At 34.5% G+C, this 16,073-nt stretch overlaps 2 protein-coding genes across 13 annotated transcripts in view; one reads left to right on the top strand and one right to left on the bottom strand.

Moving 5' to 3' along the window:
• LOC111374230 overlaps positions 1-11,486 on the top strand; it is a 12,410-nt gene extending 924 nt beyond the window's left edge. The window contains exons 1-16 of one of the 4 annotated variants that reach the window (XM_022996878.1): positions 37-73; positions 288-682; positions 785-1,010; positions 1,088-1,333; positions 1,434-1,549; positions 1,954-2,052; positions 2,133-2,220; positions 2,689-2,918; positions 4,918-5,102; positions 5,282-5,481; positions 7,298-7,630; positions 8,050-8,151; positions 8,706-9,027; positions 9,289-9,437; positions 9,877-10,161; positions 10,967-11,486. In XM_022996878.1, coding sequence (XP_022852646.1) covers positions 387-682; positions 785-1,010; positions 1,088-1,333; positions 1,434-1,549; positions 1,954-2,052; positions 2,133-2,220; positions 2,689-2,918; positions 4,918-5,102; positions 5,282-5,481; positions 7,298-7,630; positions 8,050-8,151; positions 8,706-9,027; positions 9,289-9,437; positions 9,877-10,161; positions 10,967-11,152 — 3,063 coding nt within the window. In that variant the 5' untranslated portion in view covers positions 37-73; positions 288-386 and the 3' untranslated portion in view covers positions 11,153-11,486. Of the gene's footprint in view, positions 1-36; positions 74-287; positions 683-784; positions 1,011-1,087; positions 1,334-1,433; positions 1,550-1,953; positions 2,053-2,132; positions 2,221-2,688; positions 2,919-4,917; positions 5,103-5,281; positions 5,482-7,297; positions 7,631-8,049; positions 8,152-8,705; positions 9,028-9,288; positions 9,438-9,876; positions 10,162-10,966 lie in introns of those variants that run through there. The other 3 variants (XM_022996877.1, XM_022996879.1, XM_022996880.1) reach the window with 3 other exon arrangements.
• A 512-nt stretch (positions 11,487-11,998) lies between these two features.
• LOC111374227 (DPH4 homolog) lies at positions 11,999-15,765 on the bottom strand. Of its 9 annotated transcripts, none has more exons than XM_022996869.1 (3): positions 15,638-15,765; positions 14,148-14,734; positions 11,999-12,735 (listed from the first exon to the last, which is right to left on the bottom strand). In XM_022996869.1, the coding sequence occupies exons 2-3, from the start codon at positions 14,234-14,236 to the stop codon at positions 12,171-12,173; spliced, it is 654 nt and encodes a 217-aa protein (XP_022852637.1). In that variant the 5' UTR covers positions 14,237-14,734; positions 15,638-15,765; the 3' UTR covers positions 11,999-12,170. The 9 variants fall into 9 exon arrangements, with proteins under 9 accessions (XP_022852637.1, XP_022852636.1, XP_022852640.1 ...); XM_022996868.1 differs by having other exon boundaries at positions 14,148-14,353; XM_022996872.1 differs by having other exon boundaries at positions 11,999-12,728; positions 14,148-14,353.
• Positions 15,766-16,073: the final 308 nt, after the last annotated feature.

Genomic DNA, 16,073 nt, shown 5'->3' with positions numbered 1-16,073 from the left:
GGGGGACCTTTGCTTGCAATGTATGTTTTTGGTGTGGATTAACTGAGGAAAAAATTGCAAGACTCAGATTTTGGTGAGTTTATTACAGTTTTATGTTTGAATTACCAAGAATTTGGCATTATATAATAAAGGTTCTATATCAAAATTGGATGTTTTTGACATTCTGGCATTTTTTGTATGGAGGATAGGATAGATTTTGATAATATTGTGGAAAAAGAAGCTAAAATATGCATATCTAAACATGCACTGAATATATGTTTCTTCATGTTTCATTCTTTGGTTTCTAGATCCAGGACGCTCTCTGTTGTGCATTTGATGCTTGTAAAGTGGAGACATCAGCCAAAATTTTATATCAAGTGAAGTGACTCAAATACTGAGATTGAACAATGGGATCCAAGCACCCTGTCAGTTTACTAGATACTCTAAATATGGAGGCAGTTCGGACAATTTTCACTCACACGTATCCCTATCCCCACCAACATTCAAGGCATGCTGTTATTGCCGTCTTCATGGGCTGCCTATTTTTCGTATCATCTGACAATATGCACACTCTTGTTCAGAAGTTAGACAGCAATGTTAAATGGTGGTCCATGTATGCCTGCTTGCTCGGATTCTTCTATTTCTTTTCATCTCCATTTATAGGGAAAACAATCAAACCAAGCTATTCAAATTTTAGCCGCTGGTAGGTTTACATTTCTGCTAAAAGCGCTGTATCAATTATTGCTAAAGGACTACCAAGATTGAGCTAATGAACTATGCTAATTCAGGGGTTTTCATTTTGCAGGTACATAGCATGGATATTAGTGGCTGCTCTCTACCATCTTCCTAGTTTCCAATCTATGGGAGTAGATATGAGGATGAACCTCTCTTTGTTTTTGACAATTTATGTCTCTTCCATTTTATTTCTTCTCTTTTTCCATGTTATATTCTTCTGCCTCTGGTATGTTGGCCTTGTTGCTCGTGTGGCTGGAAAGAGACCGGAACTTCTAGCAATTCTTCAAAATTGTGCTGTAAGTCCCGAGAACACATCTTAACTGAAACGAAACATCCCCGGGTGGCCTTATTTTATGGCATCATTGTTGTGTAGGTTATAAGTGTAGCCTGTTGTGTATTTTATAGCCATTGCGGTAACCGTGCTATTATGAAAGAAAAGGCATTCGACCGAAGAAACTTGGGCTGGTTTACACTGTGGAACAAGGGAGAACGTGACTCGTGGCTTGCAAACTTTGTTCGCGTGAGTGAATTGAAGGATCAAGTTTGCTCGTCTTGGTTCGCTCCTGTTGGGTCTGCTAATGATTATCCATTTTTGTCCAAATGGGTCATTTATGGAGAAGTATGATTTCTGCTGTTATTATGTGATGTATTTGTTATTCCACATTGTAAATGATCTTATGATGCTGCGACTTTTGTGTCTTTCCAATTTTGTATTTCAGTTGACTTGTGGCGGCTCGTGTGCAGAATCTCCTGATGAAATTTCTCCCATATATTCCTTATGGGCAACTTTTATAGGACTGTACATTGCGAATTACGTTGTGGAAAGATCAACAGGGTGAGCATTCACACATGCCTTGTTCTTTAAGTTTATATATATCAGTTTGTATTTTGCTTCAATGTTTATATATTTCTTCAAAATTATACTGCTTTTGGGCTTATCTCATTGCAAAAATTAGTGGATCATCTACTTATTTTATTCTATATATTTCTATTTTTTCTGCTTCCTGTATTTAATGTTGAGGGACCGGTAATGCAAAGAATAGTCTATTTCTCTATATCTTTCTCTCTCTCACAAATTAATCTTTGACTATTATTATTTTTTGTGAAAATTTGAGAAACATATAGTCCCTAATATTGCAACCTGGAACGAATTTGTTAAAACTGCCCTCCTTCCTCATTTGTTAGGTCTCATTATCTTATCAATTTAGGTACTATTTATTAATATGCAACAATCAACAGGTGGGCTCTCACTCACCCTGTGTCACAAAAAGAATTTGTGAAGTTGAAGAAAAAGCAAATGAAGCCGGAATTTTTGGATATGGTTCCTTGGTACTCTGGGTATGCCCCATTAAATTAATCTACCGACCCACCCCCTCCTCCCCCTTTCCCTTTATAATGTTTCTGATCTTTCAATGCAGGACTTCTGCTGATTTATTCAAGACAGTTTTTGACCTACTGGTATCTGTAACTGTATTTGTTGGACGTTTTGATATGCGTATGATGCAGGTATATGTTTATTGCTGCAACTTGTGTTACTTAATCATTCATATTCTTTCCATCTTTTTCAACAGTGGCAAAAGCTCCTTTTCTTTATTATAAAATTTTCATATACGAAAATTAGATTGGAAATTTTGTTATTAGTCTCAAGACACTTGAGTTATGCTCTCGCTCTAATCTTGATCTTGTAGTACTAATATTTTCCTTTTGTTGGTAGATCTAGTAATGGATAAAAAAAAAAAAAACAATTGTGATTGTAAAATAAATTGTTATTGGGAATAAGGTTTAATTTATAGTCTTTGTACGGGTATTGTACTATTATTATTTTTTGAAAGAACTAATCTACTGAAAAAACCCCTCTTAAGGACGAATGTTGCTTTTTCATTGTGCAATAGTGCAATATGATCTTCATTTATTATACATTACTGTCCCAGTTACAATATATCTTATATTATCTCTTATTTTTTCAATTTTTAGGCAGCAATGAGCAGAGTTGAAGATGGAGCTAAGCATGAGGATCTTTTGTATGATCAATTTAGTGAAAAAGATGAACTCTGGTTCGATTTTATGGCTGATACTGGTGATGGTGGAAATTCTTCTTATAGTGTGGCACGGCTTCTTGCTCAGCCTTCAATTAGGGTCCGAAGTAATGATTCACTACTTACACTGCCACGTGGTAACCTGCTGCTTATTGGCGGTGATCTTGCGTAAGCAGAAAAATGATTTCTCCTCACTGCTAGTGTTTTACTTGGTGTTCAAATAATTGAATGTCCAAAAAACATATTTTTGCTAAGCCATAATAAAAATTATATATCTGTTTCTCTAGACAACACGGTCCCATTACCTGATGTGCTCTACTGGAAATCGAATAAGCAACCTGAAGGACTGTATTTGTCATATGTCCTTGTATTCTTATCTGGAACATAATTAGATCAGACTGGTTGTTCATTAACATTTAATAGGTAACAAAATTGTCAACATCATCCAGTATTTGGATTGATAAACATTAAGGGTCTGTTTGATTGCAAAGATTGAATTTGGGTGGAAGTAAAATAAATTTCGGGGAATTGAATTGCCTAGAAATTATTTTACTGGGAATTTTCAATTGATAGTGTTTGATTGGTATAATTTTTTAGGTGGAAAATGTTGAAATAAAAGTATCTTTTCGTGTTCGTTTGACTTTATTTTTCATAAAAATTGTCAATTTAAGGAATATCCACTTCTACCATTGTTCCTAGAATTTGTTTCCATTGCCAACCAAAAAAAAAAAAATCCAAAAATCATCTATATTTTGGTGTTCGTTTGGCTTTGTTTTACATGAAAATTGTCAATTTAAGGGTTATACTCTTTTACAATTGTTCATAGAATTTGTTCACATTGCCAACAATTAAAATAAAACAAAAAAAAATGGTGGAATTCCAAAAACCACATACCCCATGGGAAAATAAAAAAGTGGAATTTCATGCTTTACCGGCTTGTATCTAGAAAATCATGGAAAATCAATTCCCTGAAAAATTTTGTTAATCAAACAGGCTAAAAGTGGAAGTTGGAATTCGAATTTCAAGTTCCATGGAAAATATAGTATAATCAAACAGGGACTAATTGAATAGCAGTAATTCTTTCAACTAGCAACAGATTTTCCTTACATTGGTGTGTGATTTGGGCTTTTAAGTTAACCCCTCATTGAAGAATATTTACAGCAGTAATGCTCCATTGAATTTTCTAACCCTCAAGTCTGAAAGCGTGTGCAATATTATGAACAAGAAAAATTATTATCTCGTTCTCTCTCTTCTATTCCCCTTGATCCATCTCTTTCTTGCCTTTGAAAATTATCCGAAATCTTGCTTCCCCTGGATACAGCTCATCCAATATAACAGTTCTTGATATGGCACATAACCTGTTGAAAATTTAATTTTACTGTAATCCCCAGTTATTTGCATAATTTCCTGACAAGTCTCGTTTTCTTCTCTCCGTTTGGATTTGTGCACTTCATATTGTTGAACCACTTGATATAAAAGCTTAAATTGTTAGATAAGATCAAATGCATATCATTTAAAAATCATCTTCCACATGCCCCCTCATGTGTAGGCAGGATAACACATTGGCAAATTTATTAAGTGGATGGCAATGAGACTTTAATCCAGGACTTTTGCCAACTCTGCTACCACATTGAACCTCTTTATTTAAAAGCTTAAGTTGTTAAATAAGATCAAATGTATATCATTTAGATATTACCTACAATGCATATAGATTCATTTAGGTTATCAGATACTTTTTAGTCATCTAATGCATCAAATTTAACTCGGGACACATTGACTCCTCGTTTTAATCTTGGGATGCTCAAATATCAAGCTCATCTTAATGAGATTTCCTATAATATTGAATGTTAAAGATCATAGCTTTCTTTCCAATTCTTTACTGGATCTTTGAGCATTATGCGAATTGAACGACCCCTATATGAATCTGAGTTGTTAGAGATTAGTGAAATTTGTATTTTTATGACTTCAACAATTTGCACCCATTGCTTATACTAGAGGTAATAGAATATCTTGTTTGGACAACATGGCTTTATATTATTCCACATTTATACAGGTGTTCTGTCCTTGAAATTTAGGGCTCACGACATGAATAGTGCTATCTAAACAGTTGGATTTATAACTGGGCTAATACATAGTAGGTTGTGTACTGATTTCTAGTTTTTTTCAGGTATCCTAATCCATCAGCTTTTACATATGAGAGGCGACTTTTTCGTCCATTTGAATATGCTCTTCAGCCTCCATTCTATTACAAAGACGAGCACATAGCTGTGAATAAGCCAGAATTACCGTGTGGGGTGGCAGATCTAAAGCAGTATGATGGACCACAGTGTTTTGTTATCCCGGGAAACCATGGTTGGTTTTTTTTTCATTAGTCCGATTTTTTCTTAATGGCTTCCTTAATTTCTGCTGACAGTGGCAGTCCCTGTTTATTTAGTTTTAACTACCGATTGTTACATTGCATGTCACTTTCTGCATATATCCATTGCTTTTTGTTGCTATATAATTTATATCACACATTTACCATTTTACAGATTGGTTCGATGGGCTTCAGACTTTTATGAGGTTCATTTGTCACAAGAGCTGGTTGGGTGGGTGGTTTATGCCGCAAAAGAAAAGCTATTTTGCCCTTCAGCTTCCAAAAGGATGGTGGGTGTTTGGTCTTGATCTTGCTCTGCATTGTGATATTGATGTCTACCAATTCAAGTTCTTCTCACAATTAATAAAGGAAAAGGTAAGTGATGGAGATCTTAGTAGGTAGGTTTCTGTAATGTAAGGTTACATGCAATAATGAAATTTGGTTAAAAGAAAACCTTACTTTCAGAAGTAGAGTTGCCAAGATCTTTTAGGGTAGTATCGCTTGTGCTTCTCTACTCTTAAACTTCATTTTAGTTCGCTCATCCAGAACGGAAGGATGTCATTATTCAGAGTCCAAGGGCCAATTTGTGAAATTGTTTAGCAGAATTATTGTCTTCAAGTCCTTTTCATTGTGATGTACTTTATGCATGAATATCCATATTTTCTTGAACATATATATGTGTGTGTGTGTGTGTGTGTGTTTTCTCATATAGTTGAAGAGATTATAGAGGCTGAGGTATGTTGATGCAAGGTTTAAAGTTCGAATTCTAAAGCAAACTACTCATTCCATTCCAAGTTTTGTGGAAGAATGGATGGTTTGGCAATACTTTGCTGTTTCCTCATGTAAATGATTATTCAATTATTGGGGCACTCTTTCAAATTTGTGCTCATCAGTAATAGGCTAATAGCAAGAGCCGTGGAGCACGTACAATCATTATATCTAATTATGCAAATAGAAATCTGATTTATTATCTGTATTTGCTTGATAAAAATGATCAAGAAGCTTTAGACTGTGTGAAGCATTAATGTGCATCATAACTTTGGGTGCCAACCGTTATTCTGGATTTCAGGAATACACTTGCGAGTATTCTGAAGAAATCGATGAGTAGCTTGTGTTTAAAGCTAATATAAGCCTCCTGAAATTAATATTGAATATGAATATCAGAAATCCTGGATTTTCATGGTGTCGGGTTTATTATTCACATTGATTTTGTTTCTACATGGTGCTCCTTGACCAGATTTCTCTGATGTTTATTTTTCTTTTGGTTTCACTAGTATAATAATATGCTAAAAAGGATTAACCTTCCTGTTTTGGTACACTGTAATATTTGGGTTTACCTTGGGATGAAAATTTATGTTCTTTAAACACTCTTATCGTACAATTTCGGTGAATGTCCCACATTATGAAGGAGACACACTGTAAAAGTTTTGGCTTTTAACTTATGAATGATACTTTCAAATGATTTTTTGTTAATATTTAGTGCAATAGGCCAAACTTTCTGACATTCAAGGGGCTTATCTTGTTTATATCTCTTACTTATATTAGAGGGTGCTTATGTTTCCATGCCCAAGATGATGTGTTCAGAAATGAAGTCTCTACACATGGTGCTTTGACTCACTAATGGGATCTAGCCCCTTCGGTTTTCTTTTGTGACATATTCTTAGTTGCAACAAACGAAATAGAAATGATTCAATAATATTACTCTCTGAATCTTCTAATTAGCCTTGTTTTGTTAGTTGATATATTTATTAGCATATACCTTCTCTTGCTTTTCGCACAGCATGCCCCAGGTGGAGGCTCCCATGACCAGCTATTAGCTTAGTGTTAGATCACAGACAACACTTGTCGTGTAGTTTTGCCCTTTGTTTCTTCCTTTTCTCCACTGCTCTTTTTTTCTTTTTTAGGTAATCTTGCATTAACAGAATGTTTTCTTAAGCTTAAATGCTTACTAATAAATAAATTAGTAAATATTAAAATAAATAATTTTTCTAAGTGGTCAAAGTTGTAAAAGATTATGCTACTTATTTTGACAGTGATGTAAAAGTTATTTTCAAAATATTTTTTTCTCTAAAAGTAAGAAAAATGTAATATAAACAATCAGGTTTGAAAGCAAAACTTTACTCAAAGCAACTACCTGCCTTTTACTCAATCTTGGGCTGATCTGCTCATATCTCTTATTTTTCTTTTCCAGGTTGGAGACAATGATTCTGTGATCATTATGACGCATGAACCTAACTGGCTTCTTGATTGGTACTGGAATGATGTGACTGGGAGAAATGTTTCGCACCTGATACGTGACCATTTAAGAGGGAGGTGCAAACTTCGAATGGCTGGGGACTTGCATCATTACATGCGCCATTCATATGTTCCATCAGATAAGCCAGTTGATGTGCAACACTTGCTTGTTAATGGTTGTGGTGGTGCTTTTTTACACCCAACTCACGTCTTTAGCGATTTCAATAATTTTTGTGGCACATCTTACGAAAGAAAAGCTTCTTATCCTTCTTTTGAAGACTCAAGCAGGGTATGGAAATTAAACCATTCTGTGAGATCTATTCTTTCTGAAATGGGGATTCTTTCTTAATTTGGATGTGTATTATACCTCACACTATCACAATTTACGCTCAATACATTTGTAGAGTGAATGAGAAAGTTAAGGAATTTGGTACTGCTAATGATAAAGGGATAGAATAAATATTTGGAGAGTCAAATAAGCTTTTTGTGGATAGAGGAACTTTTACCCTCGCGATTTTTAAGTCGATGGATTTTCCTTTTACTATAAATTTCATTGTTGCCGGTATTGACTTGTAGAATGGGACTCTTATCTTTATTCTCGTCCAATTGATCAGTTCTTTTTAGTGATTTATTAGAGTGTGGAATGAATGATTTGATCAATGGATATTTGATTCATAGTTGATGCCATGTGTTGATAATTTGATGCAGATTGCTCTAGGAAATATATTGAAATTCAGGAAGAAAAATTGGCAGTTTGATTTCATTGGTGGCATTATATATTTTATGTTGGCATTTTCAATGTTCCCTCAGGTAAGAGTTATGCTACGCTTTTGCCATAGATTACTTTTGATTTGGAGCATGTTTGGTGAAGTTTATAAAAAAATAAAAGTTATATTTAAGTATCATTTTTTTTTTCTAAACATATTTTACATGTTTCTTTTTCGTTTACTATTAAGTAAAAAAGCTTAGTTATTATATAATTTCTACTTTAATGTCAAAATAAGCTCCTATTTGTCTCTCTTTAAATCAAAACTCTTTAATTCTCATACTCATTTTTCAACCACATTCATACAATAAAATATTTTGCACGTGAACCCAAAACTTTTCCCTACTTTCTAATCACGCATTCTCCAAAAAATCATTATTCAAAACATCATTTTTAAAAAATGATGGCCATCAAACAAGGGCTAAGTAACTTTTTTTCAACCTTGACCAATAAATGTTTTCTTATAAGAACTCACAAGTTTTTAAGCTAGGCAAATATGTTGCGAAGAAACAAGATTGAGTTATCCTAACTACATTTCATCAAGAGCATAAACGAAAGTCCGGCAAATTATATCTGATAAGTTTCCCTCCTTTTGTAGTGTAAGCTAGATCACATCTTGGAGGACAACACATTTTCTCATCAGTTGAAGAGCTTCTTTGGTACTGTGTGGAATGCATTTATTTCTATGATCGGAGGCTCGTATGTATCCTTAGCGGGTGCTGTATTATTGTTAGTAACTACTATTACATTTGTACCCTCAAAAGTTTCTCGGAAAAGGAGGGTTATAATTGGGATTCTCCATGTTTCTGCACACTTGGCTGCTTCCTTGATTCTCATGTTGCTTTTGGAATTGGGAGTTGAGACATGTATCAAGCATAAATTGCTAGCAACTTCGGGTGAGAATGTGTTTCCTTTGATCAGTAAGTTATAATTATTTGTTCTGCTAACTTCTGAAGCTGCATGAATATTATCAACCCCCATCTTTATCCATTCTGCTAAAGGGGTCATTTTTTGATATATTGAAATACAATTACATAATGTGTTTTGTCTATGAATATATAATATATTTCACATTCCCAGATAACATGGCCAAATTTTTTTCGTGGTTATTTGATCGTACTGTTAGAATAGACTGCAAAGATTTTGAATTGCAGCCTTAGTAATTTTAAGTTTCATCTCAGGATATCATACTTTATATGAATGGTACCAGTCAGTACAGAGTGAGCATTTCCCTGACCCAACCGGCCTTCGAGCACGCATAGAGCAATGGACATTTGGTCTTTATCCTGCATGCATCAAGTATCTCATGTCCTCTTTCGATGTTCCTGAGGTGAGAATGTTTTCTTCATAGGAATAGTTCAATGATAGTTCTTTTCAATACCTTGGTTTCCATGTGTTCCTCTCACCTTCGTTCATATGATTTATGGATTAAACACACTGTCAATCAACGTTATTTTGTTGCGGGTTATTTCTGAACTCAAACTTTGTTACAATGTGATCATTGTCCGTTATGGAAAAGGTGACGTGGCAATCTAGTTATTTGCCAACTTGAGTGCCTAACCATCTTTTCTATTGGTCAAACTAACGGAATCTGTACAAAATGACCAATTGTAGAAAATTTTATTTTCCATTTATTTGACTAAAAAGGTGACATGGAAGTCTAGTTATTTCCCAACTTGACTACTAAATCAACTTTTCCATGAAGTTTACTGACATGAAATCTTGCTTAAGTTACAAGAGACTAGTATATTCAACCCTATGATTTACAGGTAATGGCTGTCACCAGGAGTAATATCTGCAAAAATGGGATGGACTCACTTTCCCGAGGAGGTGCTGTGATATATTATGCTTCCGTCTTCCTCTATTTCTGGGTTTTCTCAACTCCTATTGTGTCACTGGTTTTCGGAAGCTACCTGTATGTCTGCATTAATTGGCTTCATTTACATTTTGACGAGGCATTTTCATCACTTCGCATTGCGAACTACAAGTCATTCACACGATTCCATATTGACCACAAAGGCGATCTTGGAGTTTTCACTCTTGCAATAGATAAGGTAAAACAATATACGGTTCATGAATTTATGTATATGAACTTGAGTCATCTTTTGAACAGATTGCCAGGCCTAGTGTTACTGGCGTGCTTTTATTTGGCATTACTAGTCATATTTTCCCTTTGAGTCTCCATTTAGAAGTGGAAATAAAGCATTAAGGGCGCACTTGGTACTCAGGATTGGGCAGGATTGAACAAAAATGTTCAATATTTTAGCTTCATTATTTCCCTTCATCCTGTCGACTATTATCTAGTCCATCTTTACGTCACAAGTGAATCTTGAAATGTTTCTATTGGGGAACAGATAGCCTATAATTTCCTGGTTTGAGAACTGTGAGGCCTACTCGTAGTAGGCATGAGTAAAAATTAGTACCTTAACTCTATTGGATGTTTAGACCATTTCCTTGAATACTCTTTAAAAGGTCGTCTTGCTGAAAGTGTCAAGATCTTCCATTTTTCTCACCTTGTTTTGTTTGGTATTTTGAAAAAATCCTGGCTGTTTCAAACAAAAAACCATGAAATATCCTGGAAACAAGTAGGGATATAGCTTAAAACCAAATATTAAAAAACCAGGATGAAACCTGGTAGTTTTCCAGTTGCCTGAAAACAAAAAGAACTTTTTGTTGAGCCATTGAGCCTGGACATATCTCATGCTTTGTTATGTATATTCTTCGGTTCAACCCCAGTTGGAACCTTGACCCGATAAGGTGAATGCCCTGGCCTGGTTTTAAAACATTGGTTTTTGTCATTACTCACCTTTCCAACCTCTCACGTGGATTTTGAGTCTCGTTATAAATGTGTCTATGCAGGTTCCAAAGGAATGGAAGCTGGATCCAAGTTGGGAAGGGGAATCAAAACAGCCACAGCACCCTAGCTACCTCAGAAAGTTTCCTAGCAAATGGGGATCCGTTTCTTCTCAGCAGGACCCTGTAAGAACTGTGAGGATTATTGACCATTTTGTTATAGAACGAACACAAAACCCTGAAACGACATGAATTAACTGATCAACAATTCATTGATCAGTATTTTGATTTGTAACCATAGTGTAAGTGATGTTCTTTAGAAGTAGTTAGGAAAATGCAAAAAATTAGGTGGGAGAGAATATATATATAACAAAGCAATTCTTCAAGCACATCTTCCAAGATCTCAAGGCTCATTTTGATGGTGCACATGTTGGAACCGATGAGTGATCTGAGCGACCCTCAACGCATGATACTATAATTTTCTTTGTAATTTCTGTTTGTTTCATTGTTGTTATCAATTATAAATTTAGTGGCAAAATACATTGCTTTCTAACTGGATATTTCTCAAACTTATTTCTTTTTCCTCCTCTTATTTGCATCAGCTGATTCCAAGCGAAATACTGATAGTCATGTTTCTTTTCATTTACAGAACTTGATTATGATTCAGGAATCTCTTTACTGGTTTATTTATAATACTGAAACCTTATACCTTAAAGAACAGCATGTCTCGGTTCTTCAGTTGATTTTGTTAGCACTGTAGCATGTTTAGTTTGTAGTATTAGATAAGAACGGACAAGATTTCAAGCGTTCTTTACTTAGTATAGCATTACAGAAAAACGGCCTGACCATAAATATGCAACTTAAAAAGGAGCTGTTATATTTTGTAAAATGTGCAAAGCAAAAGAAGCAATTCAAATAATAGCTTCTTCAGTTGATTTTGCTTAGCACTGTAGCATGTTTAGTTTGTAGTATTAGATAAAAATGGACAAGATTTCAAGTGTTCTTTACTTAGTATAGCATTACGGAAAAACGGCCTGACCATAACTATGCAACTTAAAAAGGAACTGTTATATTTTGTAAAATGTGCAAAGCAAAAGAAGCAATTCAAATAATAGCACCACAGGCCATAACAATAGAGAAATACACAGTACAAACTTTAATCAAAATCTCCCGTCATTTTTTCAATTATCTGTTATATTCCAGGAAATCATGGATAATCCTATATCACCTTATCAGACCAAAATTGCAGATTAAGGGGGGGAAATGATTATCAATTACTCAACGCAGTTTGCAGCTTACTATCAGCATTAATCAACAACCGGACTTTAAGCGAGCATGAACCACAAGGAAGAACAACGGATACTGGTGGTAGAGATTTTGGCGTTTGCAAAAAAAATTCACTCCCATTTTTCATCAATGGATATCCCATATCTGCCAACTCTGACGAATCGATTATGAAGTAATCACCACATCTGCAGTCATACAAAAGCTCGAAAACATCGCCAGCATCTTCAATTGACAGATCCTCTAATCTGATATCTTCAGCAGTTGCAGAATCCTGCCGCATAGATTGCAGATCGTTATCATAGAGTGCACGAGATTTCGAATCTCCAAGGATTTCCCAAGCCCTCTGTACCTCCAAAAACCTACAGCCCGACTCGTTTGCTTTTGATGTTTCACATGTTATTTGCATTTTGTCTGGATGGAAATTCAGAATGGCAGTTCGGTAGCATGCGCGAATTTCTTCAAAGCTAGCATCTTCCTTCACATCGAGGATCTCATAATGAGTTTTGTGGGTTAAATTTCCACTATGGATCATGATTGAAAACTGCACACTTCAAAAGATTCACCAAATGTATATCAGACTACAAGTATGGCTGCGCTTAAATTGTTTATAATAGGTAAATAAGTAAGTTCTAAAAGAAATAATCTTTTTATTGATCAAAGATGGTAATACATTATTTGTATGGAACTAAGATAAGAGTAAATTTGAGAAAAAAATAACTTTTTATTAATGGTAACTGTTTTGTAAGCTTAGCCTAACATGTTCTAAGAAAAACTAAATGCAAAGTTGAAGATCAAATAGGGAGAAAAACGCTACATCAAATATTCTTAGAAGTCTATAATGCTTGGACTTGGTTACAGGTACGGGCACGTATTTAAGTGTCGAATCTTTTATTTTCTAAAATGTTGAATACAAGAACATGACTAAAAAAAGTCTATTCGGACACGAATACACGGGTACCTTGTTCAAACTTCAATTTTTATCCTAACCTAAGATTTCATTTCGAATAGACCGAAATTAATTGTTTACAACGAAAGATATGGGTATTTAATAAGGGGTTAAGACGAATAAAATAGAATTTTGAGATTTAATGTTCAATTATGGGAAGTTAATTACTTAATGTTATATAAAATATAAAATGAAGGACTTAGTTGCAATATGGACTTAGTGGAGCACTAAGTACCACTTTATGGAATTCATTTTCATTTTATACAAACAAAAGCTGGGAACCACCGATACAAAAAGCGGAAATGGGAAAGAAGAAGAGGGAAAGAAAAAAGAAAGGGAAAACCTAGTGTCGCCGCCTTTCTCCACCCTCTCAGCTGTGTCGCTAGGTCTACAGAGAGCATATCAGGAATAAAAAAGGGTGCCGGGGGGGGGGGGGAAGAAGCAGCAGAAACGGTGCTAGGTTTCCATTGCCGTAACCTGTTGAAACTTGAAGAATTCGGCACATATCCTATACCCGTAGCCATTTCTACGAGTCCAAGCATCACAAATAAAAATAATTCCCAAATTCTGCAATTAGCCCTTGTTTGGCTACTGTTATAAAATTGTCAGATCGTTTTTTATCAACATATCTTGTGGAATCCACAAGTATTAACTACTTACCTCAACTCACTTCTATCTATTTATAGTCAAATCGTTTATAAACAACTATTAAACATGATTTAGTGCAAACCAAAAGTTATACCACCATGGATATTAGATTTTTCTTCTTGTTCTATGCAAAGGACACATTTTTGAATCCAATTACACAATCTTCATCTCCCGGTTGTACATCTACTAAGATTTATCTGTTATGTGCATCTTTAAATGACTTGAAAATAAGAGCTAGAGGCTTAATTCATGAAAAAAATATCTACTCTTTGGTCCTAAAGAATGTACTTCTGTAAAGTGATGACCAACATATAAGCATAATCATCACATTATGCAACAAAATAGAAGCATAAAACAAAAGTTTACCATGTTCGCAAATCCAGTCCCAAAAGCAGCCCAATTATCATATTTTTTTGGTAGCCACTAGTTTTTCTCCTCGTTTTAACTTGAGCCATCAGAATCAAACAGGAAAGTCAGCTTGTTACCCAAATTAATGTGACTCTCAAGTTATTCATAATGAGTTGGCAGCTTTAGTCTTCGGAGTCACTCTGACTAAAGGGCTTAAGTTCAGTCTGTAACAATATTTTGAAATTAAGATCAACAGTTCCAATGAAACTGGAAACAAGCCAAAGAAACAACAGATCTCCTCAAAGTTGGCTTTCATTTAATTCCTTAAGAAAGTAATTTCTAAAATCATACAATGGGCCAATATGGAATCAAGTTTGCAACAATTTGTAACCAATAGGCTAACAAACTACTAAGTTTTTTCAAGTGTTAATAGAAGAACAAGAAACTTTAAGATCTGTATAAGCAAGCATCTCATTTTCCAATATCAAGACATCTCAGATTTTTATCTGCTTTTGTTCTCATCATTTTAACATTTTCAATAGCTTTAGCCAAGTAACTCATGGCTCCCTCTTCAAATCTTGGCTTTCATTTTCCTTTTGATGGACCTAGATGAGGAGGTACATGTCAAATATCGGCTTGGGATCATGCTAAGTTATATGCATTAGGGGAAACGAATCAAAGCATTACAATAAGCTATCATCAAAACATTTTCATTTTAAAGAAATAAATAGCATCCATCTGCGGTTAGTGACATTACCAAGCAGGCTCATAACACAATTATTATACACAAGAAAAGTAAACACTCTTCTTTTATATTTTATAATTTTCATTGTTAAATAACTTTACGCCATTTAGAATGACAGTGAAACCATGTAACTTTGTGTAGAAACAGACGATCGGATAAGCAACCAGGACCCCCATTCCCACTCAATTTTAACTTCATTTGAGGGTGCGTTTATCAATAAGATGTGAAGAAACAACTTAAGTAACAATCCAATCCATAATACTACTAGAAGCTTCCACCATTCCAATAAGGTGAAGACTAACCAAAATTACCCCGTCGATTATAGTAAATATATGCAATATCAATCCGCCAAATTATAATTGAGCCCAAACAATTAAAAGGTCGGATAAAAAAATTATTGGACAAACCTTTTGGAATGACCCCTGGAATACACATTATAACAAATTGCACAACCACGAAAGTGTTCATATTCGATGAATTCTGATTTCTCAACATCCAAAACTTCTATGCCATAAACCAGATAGCCAAAGAAGAAAAAACTCAAAAAAGTTCTAAACGTTTACACAACTTAAAGGTGCCAGAGTTCATAAATTTTCTACTAATCTTTTTATAGAATTGAAATTAGAGATAGAATAAAGGGTTGCCCGCAAAACGTAGAACAAAATAAAGAAGATCACTGTGACTTTCACAGAAGCATAAATAGGGAAATCAAGAACAATTGAATTTCAAAAATAAAAATGGAAAAAAAAAATCAGAAACCGACCTTCAATTAACCTTCTGCGTTTTGCGAGAGCCAGCAGACCCTTTTTTTCTCTGAAATCGAGCAAGGATAGGTCAGGTTTGTCTCTGGTTCCTTCTTCTACATTACAAAACTGAAAATTGAGTCCGGTATTATTGATTAAAAATTCGAATTATATGAAATTTTCTCTAAATCACTTTTGGTACTTGAGTCCCTTTCATTTCTTTATTGACAATCAGGTCCCCAAACTTAGATAATCACATGCCATGCACAGGATGTCTTCTTTCAAGGGCTATTTTAGTCAATCAATTTTATTTCTTAAAAATAATTAAAAATAAAGAAAGAAAAGTCAAAATGAAATAATCCTTCTTTTCTCCAATGTGTTGTAAAAAAATTATTATTAGAACTTAAATGGTTAATATAATTCTCTAATACATTTCAAATTCAAAAAAAAAAAAAA

This window comes from Olea europaea, unplaced genomic scaffold (assembly GCF_002742605.1).
Source record: "Olea europaea var. sylvestris unplaced genomic scaffold, O_europaea_v1 scaffold1222, whole genome shotgun sequence".
NCBI lineage: Eukaryota > Viridiplantae > Streptophyta > Magnoliopsida > Lamiales > Oleaceae > Olea > Olea europaea.
The sequence above is the reverse complement of the archived record's forward strand: the minus strand, read 5'-3'. Positions and strand labels throughout refer to the sequence as shown.

What these genes read in the sequence shown, in the direction of transcription:
- LOC111374227 (XM_022996869.1), bottom strand. Translation starts at nt 14,236, where the DNA reads ATGGCTCAAGTTAAAACGAGGAGAAAAACTAGTGGCTACCAAAAAAAT. An exon ending in GGACTGGATTTGCGAACATG is followed by an intron (nt 12,736 to 14,147) that starts GTAAACTTTTGT and finishes AATCTTTTGAAG; the next exon opens with TGTGCAGTTTTCAATCATGA.